The 14,503-nt window shown below is 43.0% G+C and overlaps 2 protein-coding genes across 6 annotated transcripts in view; one reads left to right on the top strand and one right to left on the bottom strand.

Annotated features, from left to right (window-relative positions):
- Positions 1-2,019, top strand: part of slc15a2 (solute carrier family 15 member 2) — a 40,450-nt gene extending 38,431 nt beyond the window's left edge. For both annotated transcript variants that reach the window (XM_028808069.2, XM_028808067.2), the window contains exon 23: positions 1,662-2,019. In XM_028808069.2, the coding sequence (XP_028663902.2) occupies positions 1,662-1,865 (204 nt within the window). In that variant the 3' untranslated portion in view covers positions 1,866-2,019. The remainder of the gene's footprint in view (positions 1-1,661) is intronic.
- Positions 2,020-2,675: 656 nt separating this feature from the next.
- The window catches only part of hspbap1 (hspb associated protein 1), a 101,925-nt gene continuing 90,097 nt past the window's right edge, over positions 2,676-14,503 (bottom strand). For 3 of the 4 annotated variants that reach the window (XM_051930319.1, XM_028808073.2, XM_028808072.2), the window contains exons 7-8: positions 10,197-10,307; positions 2,677-3,991 (exon numbers count right to left, since the gene is read on the bottom strand). In XM_051930319.1, the coding sequence (XP_051786279.1) occupies positions 3,467-3,991; positions 10,197-10,307 (636 nt within the window). In that variant the 3' untranslated portion in view covers positions 2,677-3,466. Of the gene's footprint in view, positions 3,992-10,196; positions 10,308-14,503 lie in introns of all 4 variants that reach the window. The other variant, XM_051930320.1, reaches the window with a different exon arrangement.

Genomic DNA, 14,503 nt, shown 5'->3' on the forward strand with positions numbered 1-14,503 from the left:
TCAATCTTTGGCATTCTTCATTTCATACAGCGCCTTTCACACGAGTGTAGGGGTGTGTGTGTGTGTGAGTAGACTGTCCAACAGGCTTGATTTGATTTGGTTTATTATACACAGCACGTCTTTGTTTGGACGGATTGCACAAACGATTCATTTTGTTGATTCAGATGTTTTTAATTCTTGTAATAAATAAATTAACCATTAAATAGCCTGTCATTCTTGTAGGACTCAAGCCTTTTTTTCAGCAGGCTGTCTCTCATTTTTTAAAGACTTGCACATTTTTTTGAAGTTGTGAGGTCTAATCATGTCGATTTTAGCATATATTTTATAGTGCCTTTCGCAGCTGGTCTTATTTTATATAGCGCCTTTCAATTTTGCAGCTGTACTGCCCATCTATTGCAGTCTATTACAGATGGACTGTTCCTCTCTGCTTCAGTCTTTTAAAGTCTCTCACTTGATCATATTTGTAATTAGGCAGCAGCGCCTTCACCTCAACTTTCCTCTTGCAATCTCCTTTATATAGCACCTTTCATATGCCTCAGGATAAAAGGACATGAATAATTTTAATAGCACCTTTTAAAGTCATGTTCTTAATCACATTATGGGTCAATGGAAGCTGCAGCTTAAACTGACAGCACTGGGCACAAGGTGGGTGCCAGTCCCGAATGTGATGCCAGTTCATTACTGGGCACGCCTACTCAAACACACAAACACAAAATGACAAAACAGGCCTCACCTCAGGTGACCGGACCCCAAACTCAAGCGCAGGTTTAATGAAGTGATTTCATTATTCATTTCTTTTTTCTGGAAGTCTGTCCTCAACAAATTATATCTTTATATCATTTTTTTTTCTTAAAAAGTTGAATTTATTTAAGATACTCATTTTTGGTTTAGAAGTTGTTTTCTACTTTTTATTTATTTATCTCCTGCAATTAATGTGGATATATCAAAATACATCTCTTCTCTGCATGATTGCTGTATGTGTTCAGGTTTTACGTTTAGCATTCAGACTCCTTTTCTGGCTTTCGACTTTGGGTTTTTGTTTTGTGTTTAAGGTGTCAGGACGGACCCTCTGCTAACGATTTTCTCGGCTTGTATTTGTGACCTTTCTTCTTGTTCTCCTGGTCTCCTCTGTTACCAAAGCCTTTGCCTTTCTTCATTACGAGCGTAACAGTAGGCTTCACAGCCTGCACAGGCCCAAAAGGGGGCCGAGTCTTTTAAGAGTTTCAAAATAATACTTCAAGGGAGAGGATAACTGTAAACCTCCGGATGGAAAAGGCAAAAAAATGTGCCTTAAATTTAAAGCATTTATTTAATAACATCAGAAGAAGATGAAAAGAAAAAAAGAGGACAAAAGAGTGTGACGAGTCCACAACACAATCCAAAGTCAACGAGAGTCGACCAGACCTGAAGACAAAACTACCGATGGCGCTCTGAGGGCCTGAATATAAAGACTTGGGGGGTCCCTCAGCAGTGATGTCATGTGACCACAAGACATAAGACCCACGGCAACACATGCAGAAAGCGGAATGAATGGTGGAAACACACACATCTGATGGGTTTCCCTACTGTTTTATAGTGCCTTTCACCCCTGCCTATCTAGCTCAGCCTGCTCAATATGTAACTCCTTTAAACTTCCTAATTTTTTTTTTATTCTCTTCCAGTGGGCAGAATTTGTCCTGTTTGCCTGCCTCCTGCTGGCCGTCTCCATCATCTTCTCCATCATGGCCAGCTTCTACCAATACGTGGACCTGACGGAGCCTACAGAGGAGCACAAAGACAAGGCCGAGCTGAACGACTCGGGCAGCGGGAAGGAGAAGGTGGAGGAGCAGCTGCAGTTGCATCCGCTTAAGAAAACCAAAATCTAGGCAGCTGAAAAGAGAGGGGAACCTTCCTCCTCCTCGCCTTCCTCCCGCAGCTTGTTTGTGCTCTTTGTCAGGCGCCTCACAGATTTGCCTGTTTATGTTTCATTATTTGAAATCACTTCTGATGAAAATAAAACCTCAGCTCGTTTGTCTCCTTCCTCCTGTTTGATTTAGACACTCGACTTTTAATGGTGAAGCAAACATTTGCAGGCCTGATGTTCTTTCTGTGCCCACGTAGGTTTCCTTCAAGTCTGGTTCCTTAAACATCGTGAAGGTGACGGCTCTAAATGGACCCCCAATAAGTGAGAGTCCCATGAAGGGCTCGTTCCTGCCTTTCATCTACGGATTCAGAAAACAGAGAGCTAAATACGTAAGACTGAAATGAGGGCACCTGGAGGAGCAGCCTGATGAAGAAAACGGATTACGCCCGCATTCACAATGAAAAAACTGGGCAGCAGGGCTGAAATGCAATTCACAACTTCATTTTTAGTTGATTTAACCAGGGTGGGAGTTCCAGGCTCTAAGAAACCTGAGCTTTGGGGTTCAGTGGAGAATCCGTCTAATGAGGAAGTGACGTGGAGATTTTTGTAGGTCAAGGTCACATTTTGCAAAAATCTGAAAGCAAACATGAAGATGACAAAAGCCAAATCGTACGAGTTTAATGAATGCATGTGGGAAAACGACAGGCATCTTTAGAACTGACCGTCATGACCCTCAGAGGAAGATGGCAGGACTTCACAGGTAAAATAAACACACAAGTCCTCACTTACACCACAGAAGAGGGCACGGTGAGGGGGCACAGCACGCCACTGGGCCCGTCGTTAGGGAGGAGCGTGGCTGTGCCAGGTCTCAGAGGCTCAGCATGACCTCCAGTGGCCTGACAGCATAACAGGACGTCACATCATCCGCATTGCAATAAAGGGCCGTGGACAGGACCACCCGTGGCTGTCACGGTGTACCCAGTGTTATGTTGCTGCTGGTCAGTAAGCAAGATGAGACAAACCCTTTCTGTCTCACCATCTGAATTGTGTTTCCACACTAATCACCTTCTGACCAGTGGGCATTCTGAACTGTCAGGCCACCACAACCCTTACAGGGCCATTTGCTTTATCTAACAGCAACTTGTCACCAAAGGGGTGACATCAGGGTGTAGCACTAAGATGTGTCAAGACAAAGGAGCAAAACAAGACAAACAGCCGGAGTCAAAGCTGAGAGGAGCTCAGGGCTTGGCGTCCCATGATGGGTAAGTGACAGACCACAGAATGTCACCAGATGTCACTCGGATTGCTCACTAACTGTTGCAAATGTTTGATAAATGTAAAATGTCACTCCAGATAACTTTCATAAATGATAAAAAAGTCAAGCTGAAGGTGTAACAGAGCTGAATTTACAAAGGAGCCTCTCGGTTGTGGACGTCCATCCTCATTCTGTCAAACCTTCACCAACTTAAGATGTCAAGATGTGACAAACCCCTCACGGGTGAGCATTTGAGCTCTTCTTCCATTTTTCAAGTTTTTGTTTTAAAACCTGGTGGGACGTTCAGCCATCAGCATGAATCTGCACACGTGGAAGTGACCGGCTGAGGCGTCCGCCTGCCACATGATTCACTGACCACTTGCTTTATCTAACAGCAGCTTTGTCACCAAAGAGATGATATCAGGGTGTAGCAGGCAGTCTAACAGCAGGTTTGTGGTCACCACTGAAGTGTCACCTGTCTGACCACCGGGCTCTGACGTCACCGGCTCAGGTTTGTCACTTTCAGCCGCCCTGTCACAACTGAGTTCATAGCGACTGTGGCCGTCACCCTGTCTGTGAGGTGAGCTACACTTAGAACTTCTGCGGTTGCAAGTTTCAGGTGCGTCATCCACATTTTGTGAGTTTGCTACCTGTGGTACAAGAACGAGGTGTGGCCCAAAGGTGTGTGCAGACCCATCCACGTCTGCTGTTCCTCTTTCTACTTGAAAGCTGCTGCTGCTGCTGCTCCTTTTTCTTTTCTTGGCTGAGCCGGGGGACCCTGCTTCACTTGCGGTGTCAGCCTGTGCCTGGTGCCGGTGCTTCTTCTTTTCCAGACATGTCTGAACTGCCAGACTGAGGTAGTGCAGATTCTCTTCATGTGACGTGGCCTCATCCTATTAAAAAAACATAAAATAAAACCGGAGCTCATATGTGTGTGTGGCATTTGATTTTGAAAAGCACTTCTAGCCAAGCAAGTCAGCAATCACAGCAAGTCCCCAACTGCTGCTGTCCCCTCAGCGAATAAACAGCGGGTCACATACTGGAGTAGGGACACCTAGTGGAGACTCGCGGAGGTGCATTCACACAAAGGGATACGGGTATCTGACTCTAAGTAGCATGTCACCCAGCACTGCGACTTTTACAACACATGGGTGGCGTTTTTGAGCCCATTGAGCCACCAGACAACACCAGTTAACTGGTGCACAGAAAGTTCTCCTCTTATTTGTAAAATTCCCTACATTCGTATGTTCTTAAACTATGCCTGATGCTGACATTTTCTAGTGGCACCCCTACAGTCCACGACAGGCTCTTCTCTCGAGTGTCTACCGCCTCGTGATGAAAGGACGAGATTGTGGGTACAAACGGCTGAAATGAGCTTTCTTCACGGGGTAGCTGGGCTCTCCTTAGAGATCAGGTGAGAAGTGCAAACAAGCTGGCGAGGCTTGGAGTGGAGCAGCTGACCCTCCATATCGAGAGGAGCCAACTGAGGGGGGTCAGGCCTGCGCCATGGATGCCTCCCTGTGGAGGTTTTTCGGTCACAACCAGCTGGATGGAGACACTGGGGAAGGCCCAGGGTTTGCTGGGAGGATTACATTTCTCAGATGGCCTGGCAACGTTTTGTATGAGTTGGCAAATGTGGCACAGGAAAGGGACGTATGGGATGGGCTTCACTGTTGAGATTGTCGATTTGGAGTGTATTTAACGAAGAAGCCAACTGAGGACCTGTAAGGTGTTTGCTTCTCAGACTCCACACTCTGATGTTCTTCATCTGGGCCTTTCCTTTTTCTAGCTGGTCAGATCCGGTCTGCGCTCTTCTGAAAACTTCCTGAATGCGATGTACAGTAAGTGAACTACGTAAATTTCAAAAAACTGTATCATGAGCACCTTTATGAGATTTTTATGACCAGAGTCTAAACCAGTGAAGTCTAAAGCCCATGTGACTGTCCCAGCGATTCTCAGTTATCACCTTCATTCACATCATCTTAGCCAGCCGCTCCCGTGAAGATGAGAAGCCAATGTGACACCTCTAATGAGTGAGACCAAGTCACCTGCGACATGCTACGAGAAAATCTAACAGGTTTCAATTTCTGTTCAGTCGTAGGGGTGGGCTGTGTGTGTGGGAGAGCTGACAACCAATGAATGCTCATGTGGACGTTCAATTCATAGAATGTAATGGCGAGGAATAAGGAAGATGTTTGTACAGAAGAGAGGCTCATCTGACTGTTGTCTCGTGACTAAAGTACCAGGAAAAAATAAAAAATAAGGGGACAACTAAAAGGGCCGAGACTCCCCTCAGCTGTGAACCCTTCACACAGCACCATCAGACAGCATGGGGGCTCTGAACGTCACAAACACAAGAAAGGCTCATCGGTCTGTCACCTCGTGATTTAAGTACTGAGACAAAATGGAAAAAAGAAAGAAAGGGCAGCAGTTGCTGCTATTAACGCTTCGCACAGCGCCGGCTCCATCAGGCAGCACGCTATTGGCTGTCAGGAAAGGGGGCAGGCCCAACACCGGTACTGTAAAGTCGTAACCCGGTCAGTAAAGTGAATGTATGTGAGTATGTGAATTTCCCCCTGGGATTAATAAAGTATCTATCTATCTATCTATCTATCTATCTATCTATCTATCTATCTATCTATCTATCTATCTATCTATCTATCTATCTATCTATCTAAAGTAGACCAGCCCAGCGATTATCACCTGTGTAATGTGACATGGTGCAGAAACGAGATCAGACACTGTAGTTGGCTCCACGATAAAAAGTCACGTAACGGGACATCAGCTTGAGTTGGGTGACCAGGTATTTTGAATCTTCTCTGATAACAGCCCCAATTTAGTTGTCCCAAGCTATCCTCTAATTCCTGCCCTTATTTTAGACATTTCTCATTTCTTTATTTGCATTGCACGCCTTCTTACTAGCTGCATTGCGTTTACTCACCAGTCACAGGGTCCGAAGGCTCCGGTGTACACAGCATTCCGTTCAGTTTCTTATCCTAACCTGACATTAACACTTTTCCCCATTTCCTTGTCTTTTTTTTTACCACTTTTGACTTACAAGAACCCAAGTCATGTCTTTGATTGAGAACTGGCTGCTCAGGTCTTCACAGCTCATCAACTCCTACGTCAAGTTGAGATCTGAAAGCCCCCAAGACACAACTTTGAGTGCCACTGCTAGGTCACTTGTGTCCTGCCAAAGGCAAATTTTTAATAATGATAATCCGGAAAGAAGCAGGTTTTAAAAAGTGAGCAAAGAGGAATAATTAAGAAAAAAGGCCAAGAGAGATTACTAGGAAGACGGAGAAAATGACAAGCAAAACGCAAAACACCAAACAATATGCGCCATAAGAATAAGGTGGCAAAATGTTCAGAATGCTTACCCCCAGAACTTACAAAAATCCAAATGAAACGGAAGGTTTTTAATTGCTATATTTAATTAGGATCACAGGGGCTGTGCATTGCTCTTACATGACGTCACTGATCATGTGACAGCAGCAGTAAAGAAAAACGACAAAAAGCAGGAACCTGTCGAAACAAATAAAGAAATGACTGTTTCTTCTACAATTCTTCGATGGTCAGTGCCATTTTCTATGTTGTGGTGTGCTGGGCTGGTCACATCACTTCAAGAGAGGTCCACAAGCTAATGAAAAGGGCAGGCTCAGTTAGGGGACACACTCTGGACCCCCTGGAGCTCGTAGCAAAGGAAAGAATTAAAACAAAAGTGACAAATCATTCAGCATAAGTGTGTCAAGAAACGCGACGAGGGCTCCTTTATACCGGCGGTAATATGTCTGTAGGGAGCCTTACTGGGATTGGGACCCCCAAGTCAGACGTTTTCTTTCTTCTTAGTCATTCTGGTGTATGTTCAGACCATAGTGTGTGCCTATACTCAGTCATTCATTTATTAATCTACATTTCATTTGCACATTGTGTTTAATCGCCACACACTTGAGTTCTTGTCACAGGGACCAGAGGCTCTGATTGATGTACACAACGTTCAGTTTCTTTACTCGGTTTCTTATCCTCACTTGAGGTTAAGGTACTGTAGGTTTACCTCCCTATTTATGTATTTATTTATTTAAAGAGCTTCTGTAAAAGGCCAAATTTCCCTGTGGGGACAAATAAAGTCGTATCTCTCTGTGACAGTAGTGTGTGACACCTTTGTCAGGTTTTACGTCTTAAGCAGTCAGTCCCTGATTGGTCACTGAAGCACATAACAGTTGGCACCTGCCTTACCAGTCCTCTTCATAATTCTAAACAACTTTTATGTCACCCAGGTGGCACGGAGGCTCAGTGATTAGTACTAATGTACAGATGCAGGGCTCAAATTCTAGTCTGGGCTCCATCTAAGTGCAGTTTGCTTGCCCCTGTTCCCCAACTCTAAATAGAGAAAAGTCAAGCAAAATGACCCCTTTTATTGGCTAACTAAAAAGATTACAATATGCAAGCTTTCGAGGCAACTCAGGCCCCTTCTTCAGGCAAGATGTAATCCTAAGGAAGGGGCCTGAGTTGCCTCTAAAGCTTGCATATCGTAATCTTTTTAGTTAGCCAATAAAAGGGGTCATTTTGCTTGACTTTTCTGTACATTCATAATGGCTAACACGGTACAACACCATAGTACTACAACTCTAAATAGCAAAGACATGCCTGGTAAAAGAATATTCTACCTCAAAAATGGCCTTTTTTTTGCCCGTTACTTACTCCATGTTGTTTGTAGTTATGACTGTGAAAAAAGTCAGTCGTGTGTTTTTATTGAATCAGGTGTCAAAGGGCACCAATGATGAAGAAGAATTAAAATGTCAATAAGAAAGATTTTAAATTAACTCGTGCCACATCATCACCTGTCAGGTGTCCGATGTAAGCGCCAAACGTCTACGGCTTCAACAGATTTCACAATATAAACTAACAATTTATTTGCTTCTACATAAAGGCAAAAACATTACAAATATTTGGTCCTGTGTGTGGAGCTGGAGCTGTGCGGATTTCTAGAGACCCTACTTATCCTGCCTCTGAACTCTTTTCCCTCATGCCACAGCCTGAAATGTAGAACTACCAGGTTTAAAAAGTTTTTTTCCTACTGCCGTTCGTCTTTTAAATGAAGCATTTTAGTATTTTATTGTAGGCATTTTTAATTCATAATTTTATGTATTTTCAATTTAGACTCTTATGCACTTTTAATTAGAAATTTTTATGCACTTCTAATCAGAATTTTTGTGCATCTTTAATCAGAATCTTTCTGAACTTTTAATTGAATGTAATTGATTTTAACTATGTGTTTTTATTAATGTCTTGTGCATCGTATTTTCGTTCTGCAGCACATCTTGGATGTTCTGCTGAATGACAAATAAAATTGAATTGAATTGGCAGGTCTTGAGGAAAAAACGTGTTAAAGGACCAGAAGATGAAAAGCAGTAAAAATAACACGGGCAGTCAAACACTGGAGAGTCAAACGGAATGAACATTGTAACAACCGGCTGGCAGCTCAACCTGGCCGGGACACCCCAGAAGTGTAAAGACAAGTGAAGGCAGCTTTTTCTGGGCACTGCCTCCCCCAAGACACTAGATGGCAGCTTCCCTGCTTTACAACAGTGCCCCGGATTCCCACAGGGCACCATGGGACTTGTAGTTCGGTATCTCAGCCCTGTTGGGTGCCGCCAGGGGGTGCATGTGAATGAACTGGGGGGCATGAGCTATCTGCCTGACAAGGAAGTGCTGGCAGGCCATGTGGACAGAAGAGCAGAAGCACTTCCAGGTTGGCCAATATAAAAAGGACCAGCTTGAACCTAGTTGGCAAGCCTGAGTCGGGAGGAGGTGGACAATGCTTGCTGGGAGGTATGGAGGAGAAAGTATTAGAGAGAAAGAAGGAATAATTGTGGGCTGCATTGCCTGTTTACATGGGGGCTGTGGTGCTAGACAGAGGACTGTATGGAGCCTGACAGAAATAAACTCGCTCTTGGGTGCTTTTAACTTGTGTCCTCAGTGTCTGCCTGTTGGGTTTGAGGAGCAACAGCGCCCTCTAGTGTTCACAACATCAAAACCAAAATGCTGGGCTAACCCAAAGTCAAAGATCTTACAATGAAATTCTATCAGTAGAGCACAGAGTGCTCTTGTTTCATACACATCTATAATCTTGGACTCCGCATGGACTGCAGAGCTGGCTTTTAAAATGTTGCAGGCATGACGTCATAAAGCGTGACCTCTGGGAGACGCTACTGCCAGCCAGTGAGAGTGTGATGGCAACACTGCCACAAAACAGCAGCGGCTGTGGAAAACAAAACGGTGTCTCAAAAAAAAAAAAAAAACACAAAACATTAACAAATATCAATCTTGCTTCAAACTGATTAAATAAATAAAAAAATAAATAAAAAAATCATCTAAAACATGAAAGCCTTCATTCAGTAATTTGGGAAAAAAAATTTTTAAATGTGAAGATCCCATTTGCACTTGCATAGTACAGTACGTATTCATCATGAAGTATCTGCTTTATTAAAATATTTGCAAAGAAGTGAAGCAGAAGGACAGAATTTCCAATCAGCTTCAGGCCATACATCATTTGGATGACATCCTTGAAAAGGAAAACATCTGCAACATAAGACGAAAGAAAACACTCGCACGCCGTAAAATCAGATGACAAGTTCCCTTACAATAAGGTCGTTCCTGCATATGGAAAAGTCATCTCGGATAAAGGAGCATTGGAATCGCCAGAATGGACGTCCAGCACAGAACCCACTATAGAAAACCCAGGAGCGGGTAGGCGGCCAGTTGGCCGAGATCTCCAGGATGGTGACTTGGCTTTCGACTTTCTCTTGTACGATTTTAATCTTCTCTGTTGTTGACTGGCCCTAATTCTTCACTTAATGAACGGACAGATGTTTTTGGTTTTCATTTATGTTTTATCAATTTCTAAACTGCTCTGCAGTTCTGTATTTAGTAATTCGTATCATCTGTACTGAGGATCGTTCACAGAACTCTGCACCTGCGCACGGCACTACACAAAAAATAAGTTATGCTTATAATTGTATTAACTTCTAAGTAACTGGGCCACTGTGCCCCCCCCAGGACCCTCTGCTTTCAAGCATCACTCCAAACATTCTGTACCTCAGTGGGATTCAGCCAGTTGTCTGCATTATCCAAACTGGGAGCCGACTTTAAGGCACAGACTACAGTTTTGGTGATGGCTTCCTCCACCCGAACTTCATCGTCCACATCCTGAGTAAAAAAAAAAAAAAAAAAATTAAAAAATGGGAAAAGTAAAGTTAACTGCAAATCATTTTATTTAAAGAAAATGAAAATCTGGAGGCACAGCAGCTTTGCAAGTTAGACACACACACACACAAGCACGGAGGTGTAATGTCCCTTTACTTAAAAACAACAAAAGGAGCAAGAGAATGAAAATGTCAATCAGCTTATCTGGCAATGGGAATGAAGAATCCTTGGTAATTAAATAGAATTTATTTTAAAATCCAGCGGTGCAATTAGAATTCAGCACGTCTTGTGTTTGATCTTTATTCACGCACCGGGGGTTCCAGCTATTGTAACACACACGTTCTGATGAGAAGAAGGTTATTTAACTTCCACTGAATAAAGTTTTAAACCTGAAACTGAAAAAGTGCCCTTTGTATGGAGGTCTCAAATGGATAAGCCTCATTACTTGAAGCTCCGCTCATGTTATCAACAAAATTACATTTTTTGACATTTCTTTAAATTCATATAAATGTGACACCGTATTGCACTAATGACAATGAAAATGCAGCTTTTAAGCCTACTGAGAATTCAATGTATTGATCTGAGCAGACTACTGCATCATTAGTCTCGCGACTTACACAGAGGCTCTAAATCCATAAAATGAGTTAATATATTTTGTCAAAGAATATGCGAGAAGTATGAACAAAGAATGCAAAGTTCTTTAAGTGTCAGCGTTTGCCTGACGGCATCACATGCACAATTTCTGCTCAGAGAGTCAACGTGTCTGAAACAGAGTGCAAGTCACACACCTCTTCTGTCCATTAACACCCAGGCGACAAAAAGGAGGCCCCAGTCTTACGCTGACAGATGCAGACTACCAGGCGTTTGACTTGTATGCCCATCTGGTCGTTTTTCTTTGGATTTGGAGGCAACAGAGGGCGCAAGATAGAGATGGCTTCCAGAAAGCACTGCCAGTCCAATACAAAGACAGATAGAGACTGTTGGGAGTTTGATGAAAGTCGCCATTTTATGCTGGGAAGTTGTAGAGCACCACTCAGAGGATTCCCCACTTTCAGGTTAGCCTATGATCCTTCCCATGTACAGACAATCTATGACCCCTCACTGGATACACACCTCATCATCGGTGAACGGAAGTCCCAAAGAAGGGAAGTTAGGGTTATAACCCCAAAGTTAGAGGGGAGATGCAGTGTTACTGTTGAGGTGTCTGCTAGTCTTGCTGTAGCTCCTTTTTATGTACTTTAGTGTGTCACACATGAGCGAGTAGGGGGCAGCATATGGGCTCGACGGAGCACGAAAAAACACAAGACGGGGTTACGGGACAGTGCACTAGTGGCTTTCTCTTTTCCTCTCCAGCAAACAAGGAGACTCGAGGCCCGACACGCCGAAGACAACACCAACCTCGCACTTCCGCATCAACCTACCGTCCACTCACGATGACTGCATTTCCGACTCCCCGCTGATGTTCTCACTTCTGGTTCCATCTGATGACATCACCGCTATCAGATCCCGGTCCGTCAGTCTCATTTTCTCTACAGCTGTCCCCTTTCCGGTTCCACCACATAAATCCTCCCCCTGACAAGTGTTTTCTGTCACCAGTGTGACTCTGTTATGCTTGTGACTAAGGTGCTGACTTCTTGGTCCGAGTACTATACACTATATGGGGCCGGTCCCCCAACTCTTAATGGTTGTCTCTGTCTATTCTTAGGGTTTTTTTTGGTCATAGACCTGGTTTAAGTAATTTATTTTACTTTTACTTGCTTTAATTTTTTTGCTTTTGCTTTAAATACAATAAATTATTTTCACATCTTGACTTTTTGTGGCACCATTTTGCTGTTCGATGGTGTATGGATTGCACTCAGACAAATGGAAATATGCAGTGCCAGACATCACCATCATGACAGTATAAAGTTGTGCACTTCTTGGTTGTCCAAGATTACAGATACTTACTATTAAAATTGTTTACCGTGCATTCGATATTTTTCTTTTTTTTTTAATCTTTGGCTTGTGACTTTTTGTTTATTCTTTTTGGTCCGATGCTTTACCTGATTTTTTGACAGTTTCTCATCTCCTAGTCCTTTAATCACTTGGTTGCTCAAAGTCTCTCTCAGGCCAAGTAGTGTCAAGAAAACGAGCCACTCCTGCCCACTAGCAAAACTCTGCCGAAGAACAGAATCGGACAACATTCAAGGTGTAAAAAGCCAAAATCAACATATGACCTTCTAATGAACCAATCAGATAATCTATTAGATATGGCAGGAATGATGCAATGATCACGGAGAAAGACCTCTGGTAAAGTGCAGAGCAACTCTGCAAAACCACTTGGCATCACAATCAGGCTTATGATTCCAATTGTTCCTTGGTCATTAAAAATTACATATGTAAAGTTCTTGGAGTGTTGAAGGTCAAGGAATCTAGTGTTAATATTTCATTTTTGTTCCCATGTGTTTTTACCAGAGTTAAAAATGATTCATGTTCTCCTGTGGTGATTTCTGCTTTTCTTATGGGTGCTGTCATTCTAGGATAGTTTTGTTAACGGTTGCTATGATGTTCCTAGGTTTAAGGACTGGAAGTGTAAGATGTGACATCATCACTGAGTGGGCATAAAGGTCAATGTCCTACACGTCTTCATGGTCCAGGATTGGATTCACAACTGAATAAACTTTAGTGTCTTTCTTACTGTATTATTAGTTTCCAAGTTATTGGTTACGACATTGTTTTCTGCCCTCTGACTATGAATTACATCTCACGTTTATTTTGGCTTCTGACTTTCTGTTCTATCTTTGACCACGATTCTGTCAACACATCCAGATCTTCGTTTATTTAAACTTAGTCTTCCCAGTTACAACCCCAGCTTGAATTCTGATCTGTCTGTGTCATCTCCCATTTCCATTCTCATTCTCAAAACTGCTGCGGCCCTGCGTAATCAGTACGGATGGAATCTTTTCAAGTCACCGCCACCATGGAAATGAGAAACTGATGAGTCACTTTTATCTTCTTCGAAAGGCGCCATTGCTGCAGACTCTGAAAAAGCTCAGTCACTCTAAAAGCACATGACTGTCACTATTCAATAAAACCCCCTAACTCTACTAGCACACACAGAAGTTAAGTGCTCTGATCACTCGACATTGGAAATTGTGCATCTGCTCATTTTATAGTTTCGTTTAATACATTCTTGCTCATCACATGTTGCATGGTCAGACATGTAAGTAAGAATATCCCTGTTACGCTGTACACGTGACAATAAGGACCACGGAAAACTATGAGGTCCTCCTCTGTGGGCTGTAACTCAAGTAATCATTTGAACAAAGATGTGTCATAACTGAAGCTCTTTGCTCTGAATTATCCAATTAAACAATACACATGCAAGATTTTAAAATAATTATATAGGAGGCTCAAGTCTTTTGGGTAATTGTAGTTAGAATTAAGATACGGAATTCAGAGAGATAAATCATAACAGCAGAAGAACGTTTCATGTATTTTATACAAGGGTGGTACCAAATGTAATGCCAGTTTGTCACTTTCTCCGAAACTATTAATCCAAAGGTGATGCTTTTACACTACCTGATTGAGTAACTGCGTGACTCACACAATTTATGAACTTCTAGGTGTTGCAGAGCCATGGATATGAAGCAGAAACAGAGAGCAGTTGTGAAGTTCCTGACCAAAGAAGGATGTTCTGCTGCCATCAGCCACAAAAGACGCAGGGATGTCTATGGTAAGGCAAAAACAGATGGGACTAATGTGAAGATGGGTGAGAAAGTTCAAAGAAGGCTGAGTGTAGTGGCTGAGGGCCATCAACAGCCATCGCAGAGGAAAACCAAAACCGAGTCGATGACAAGAGCTACATAGACGGGTGGGTAAATGTCTGAGAGATTGTGAAGGAACTTGGCTGGGCTCACAGTGCTGTCAGGCAGATCAGTCCACAACCTTGGATACAGGAAAGTGTGGGCCAACGATGTTCCTCATCGATTAACTGGTTAATTGAGAAAAAAAAAAAAAAAAAAAAAAAGAGCACAGAAACAGCTGGATGCAATCCAGTTACACCACGATATGGCACGACCCCACACTTGTTTGGTAATTTCACAGGTCAGTGGTGTCACATCTGCCCAATCTGATACCCTCAGAGTTTCACGTGTTCCATCAGATGAAGGATGGCGCTTCGATGACATAGGAGAAGTTGGAATAAAAACGTTCACACA

This window comes from Erpetoichthys calabaricus, chromosome 8 (assembly GCF_900747795.2).
Source record: "Erpetoichthys calabaricus chromosome 8, fErpCal1.3, whole genome shotgun sequence".
Lineage (NCBI taxonomy): Eukaryota > Metazoa > Chordata > Cladistia > Polypteriformes > Polypteridae > Erpetoichthys > Erpetoichthys calabaricus.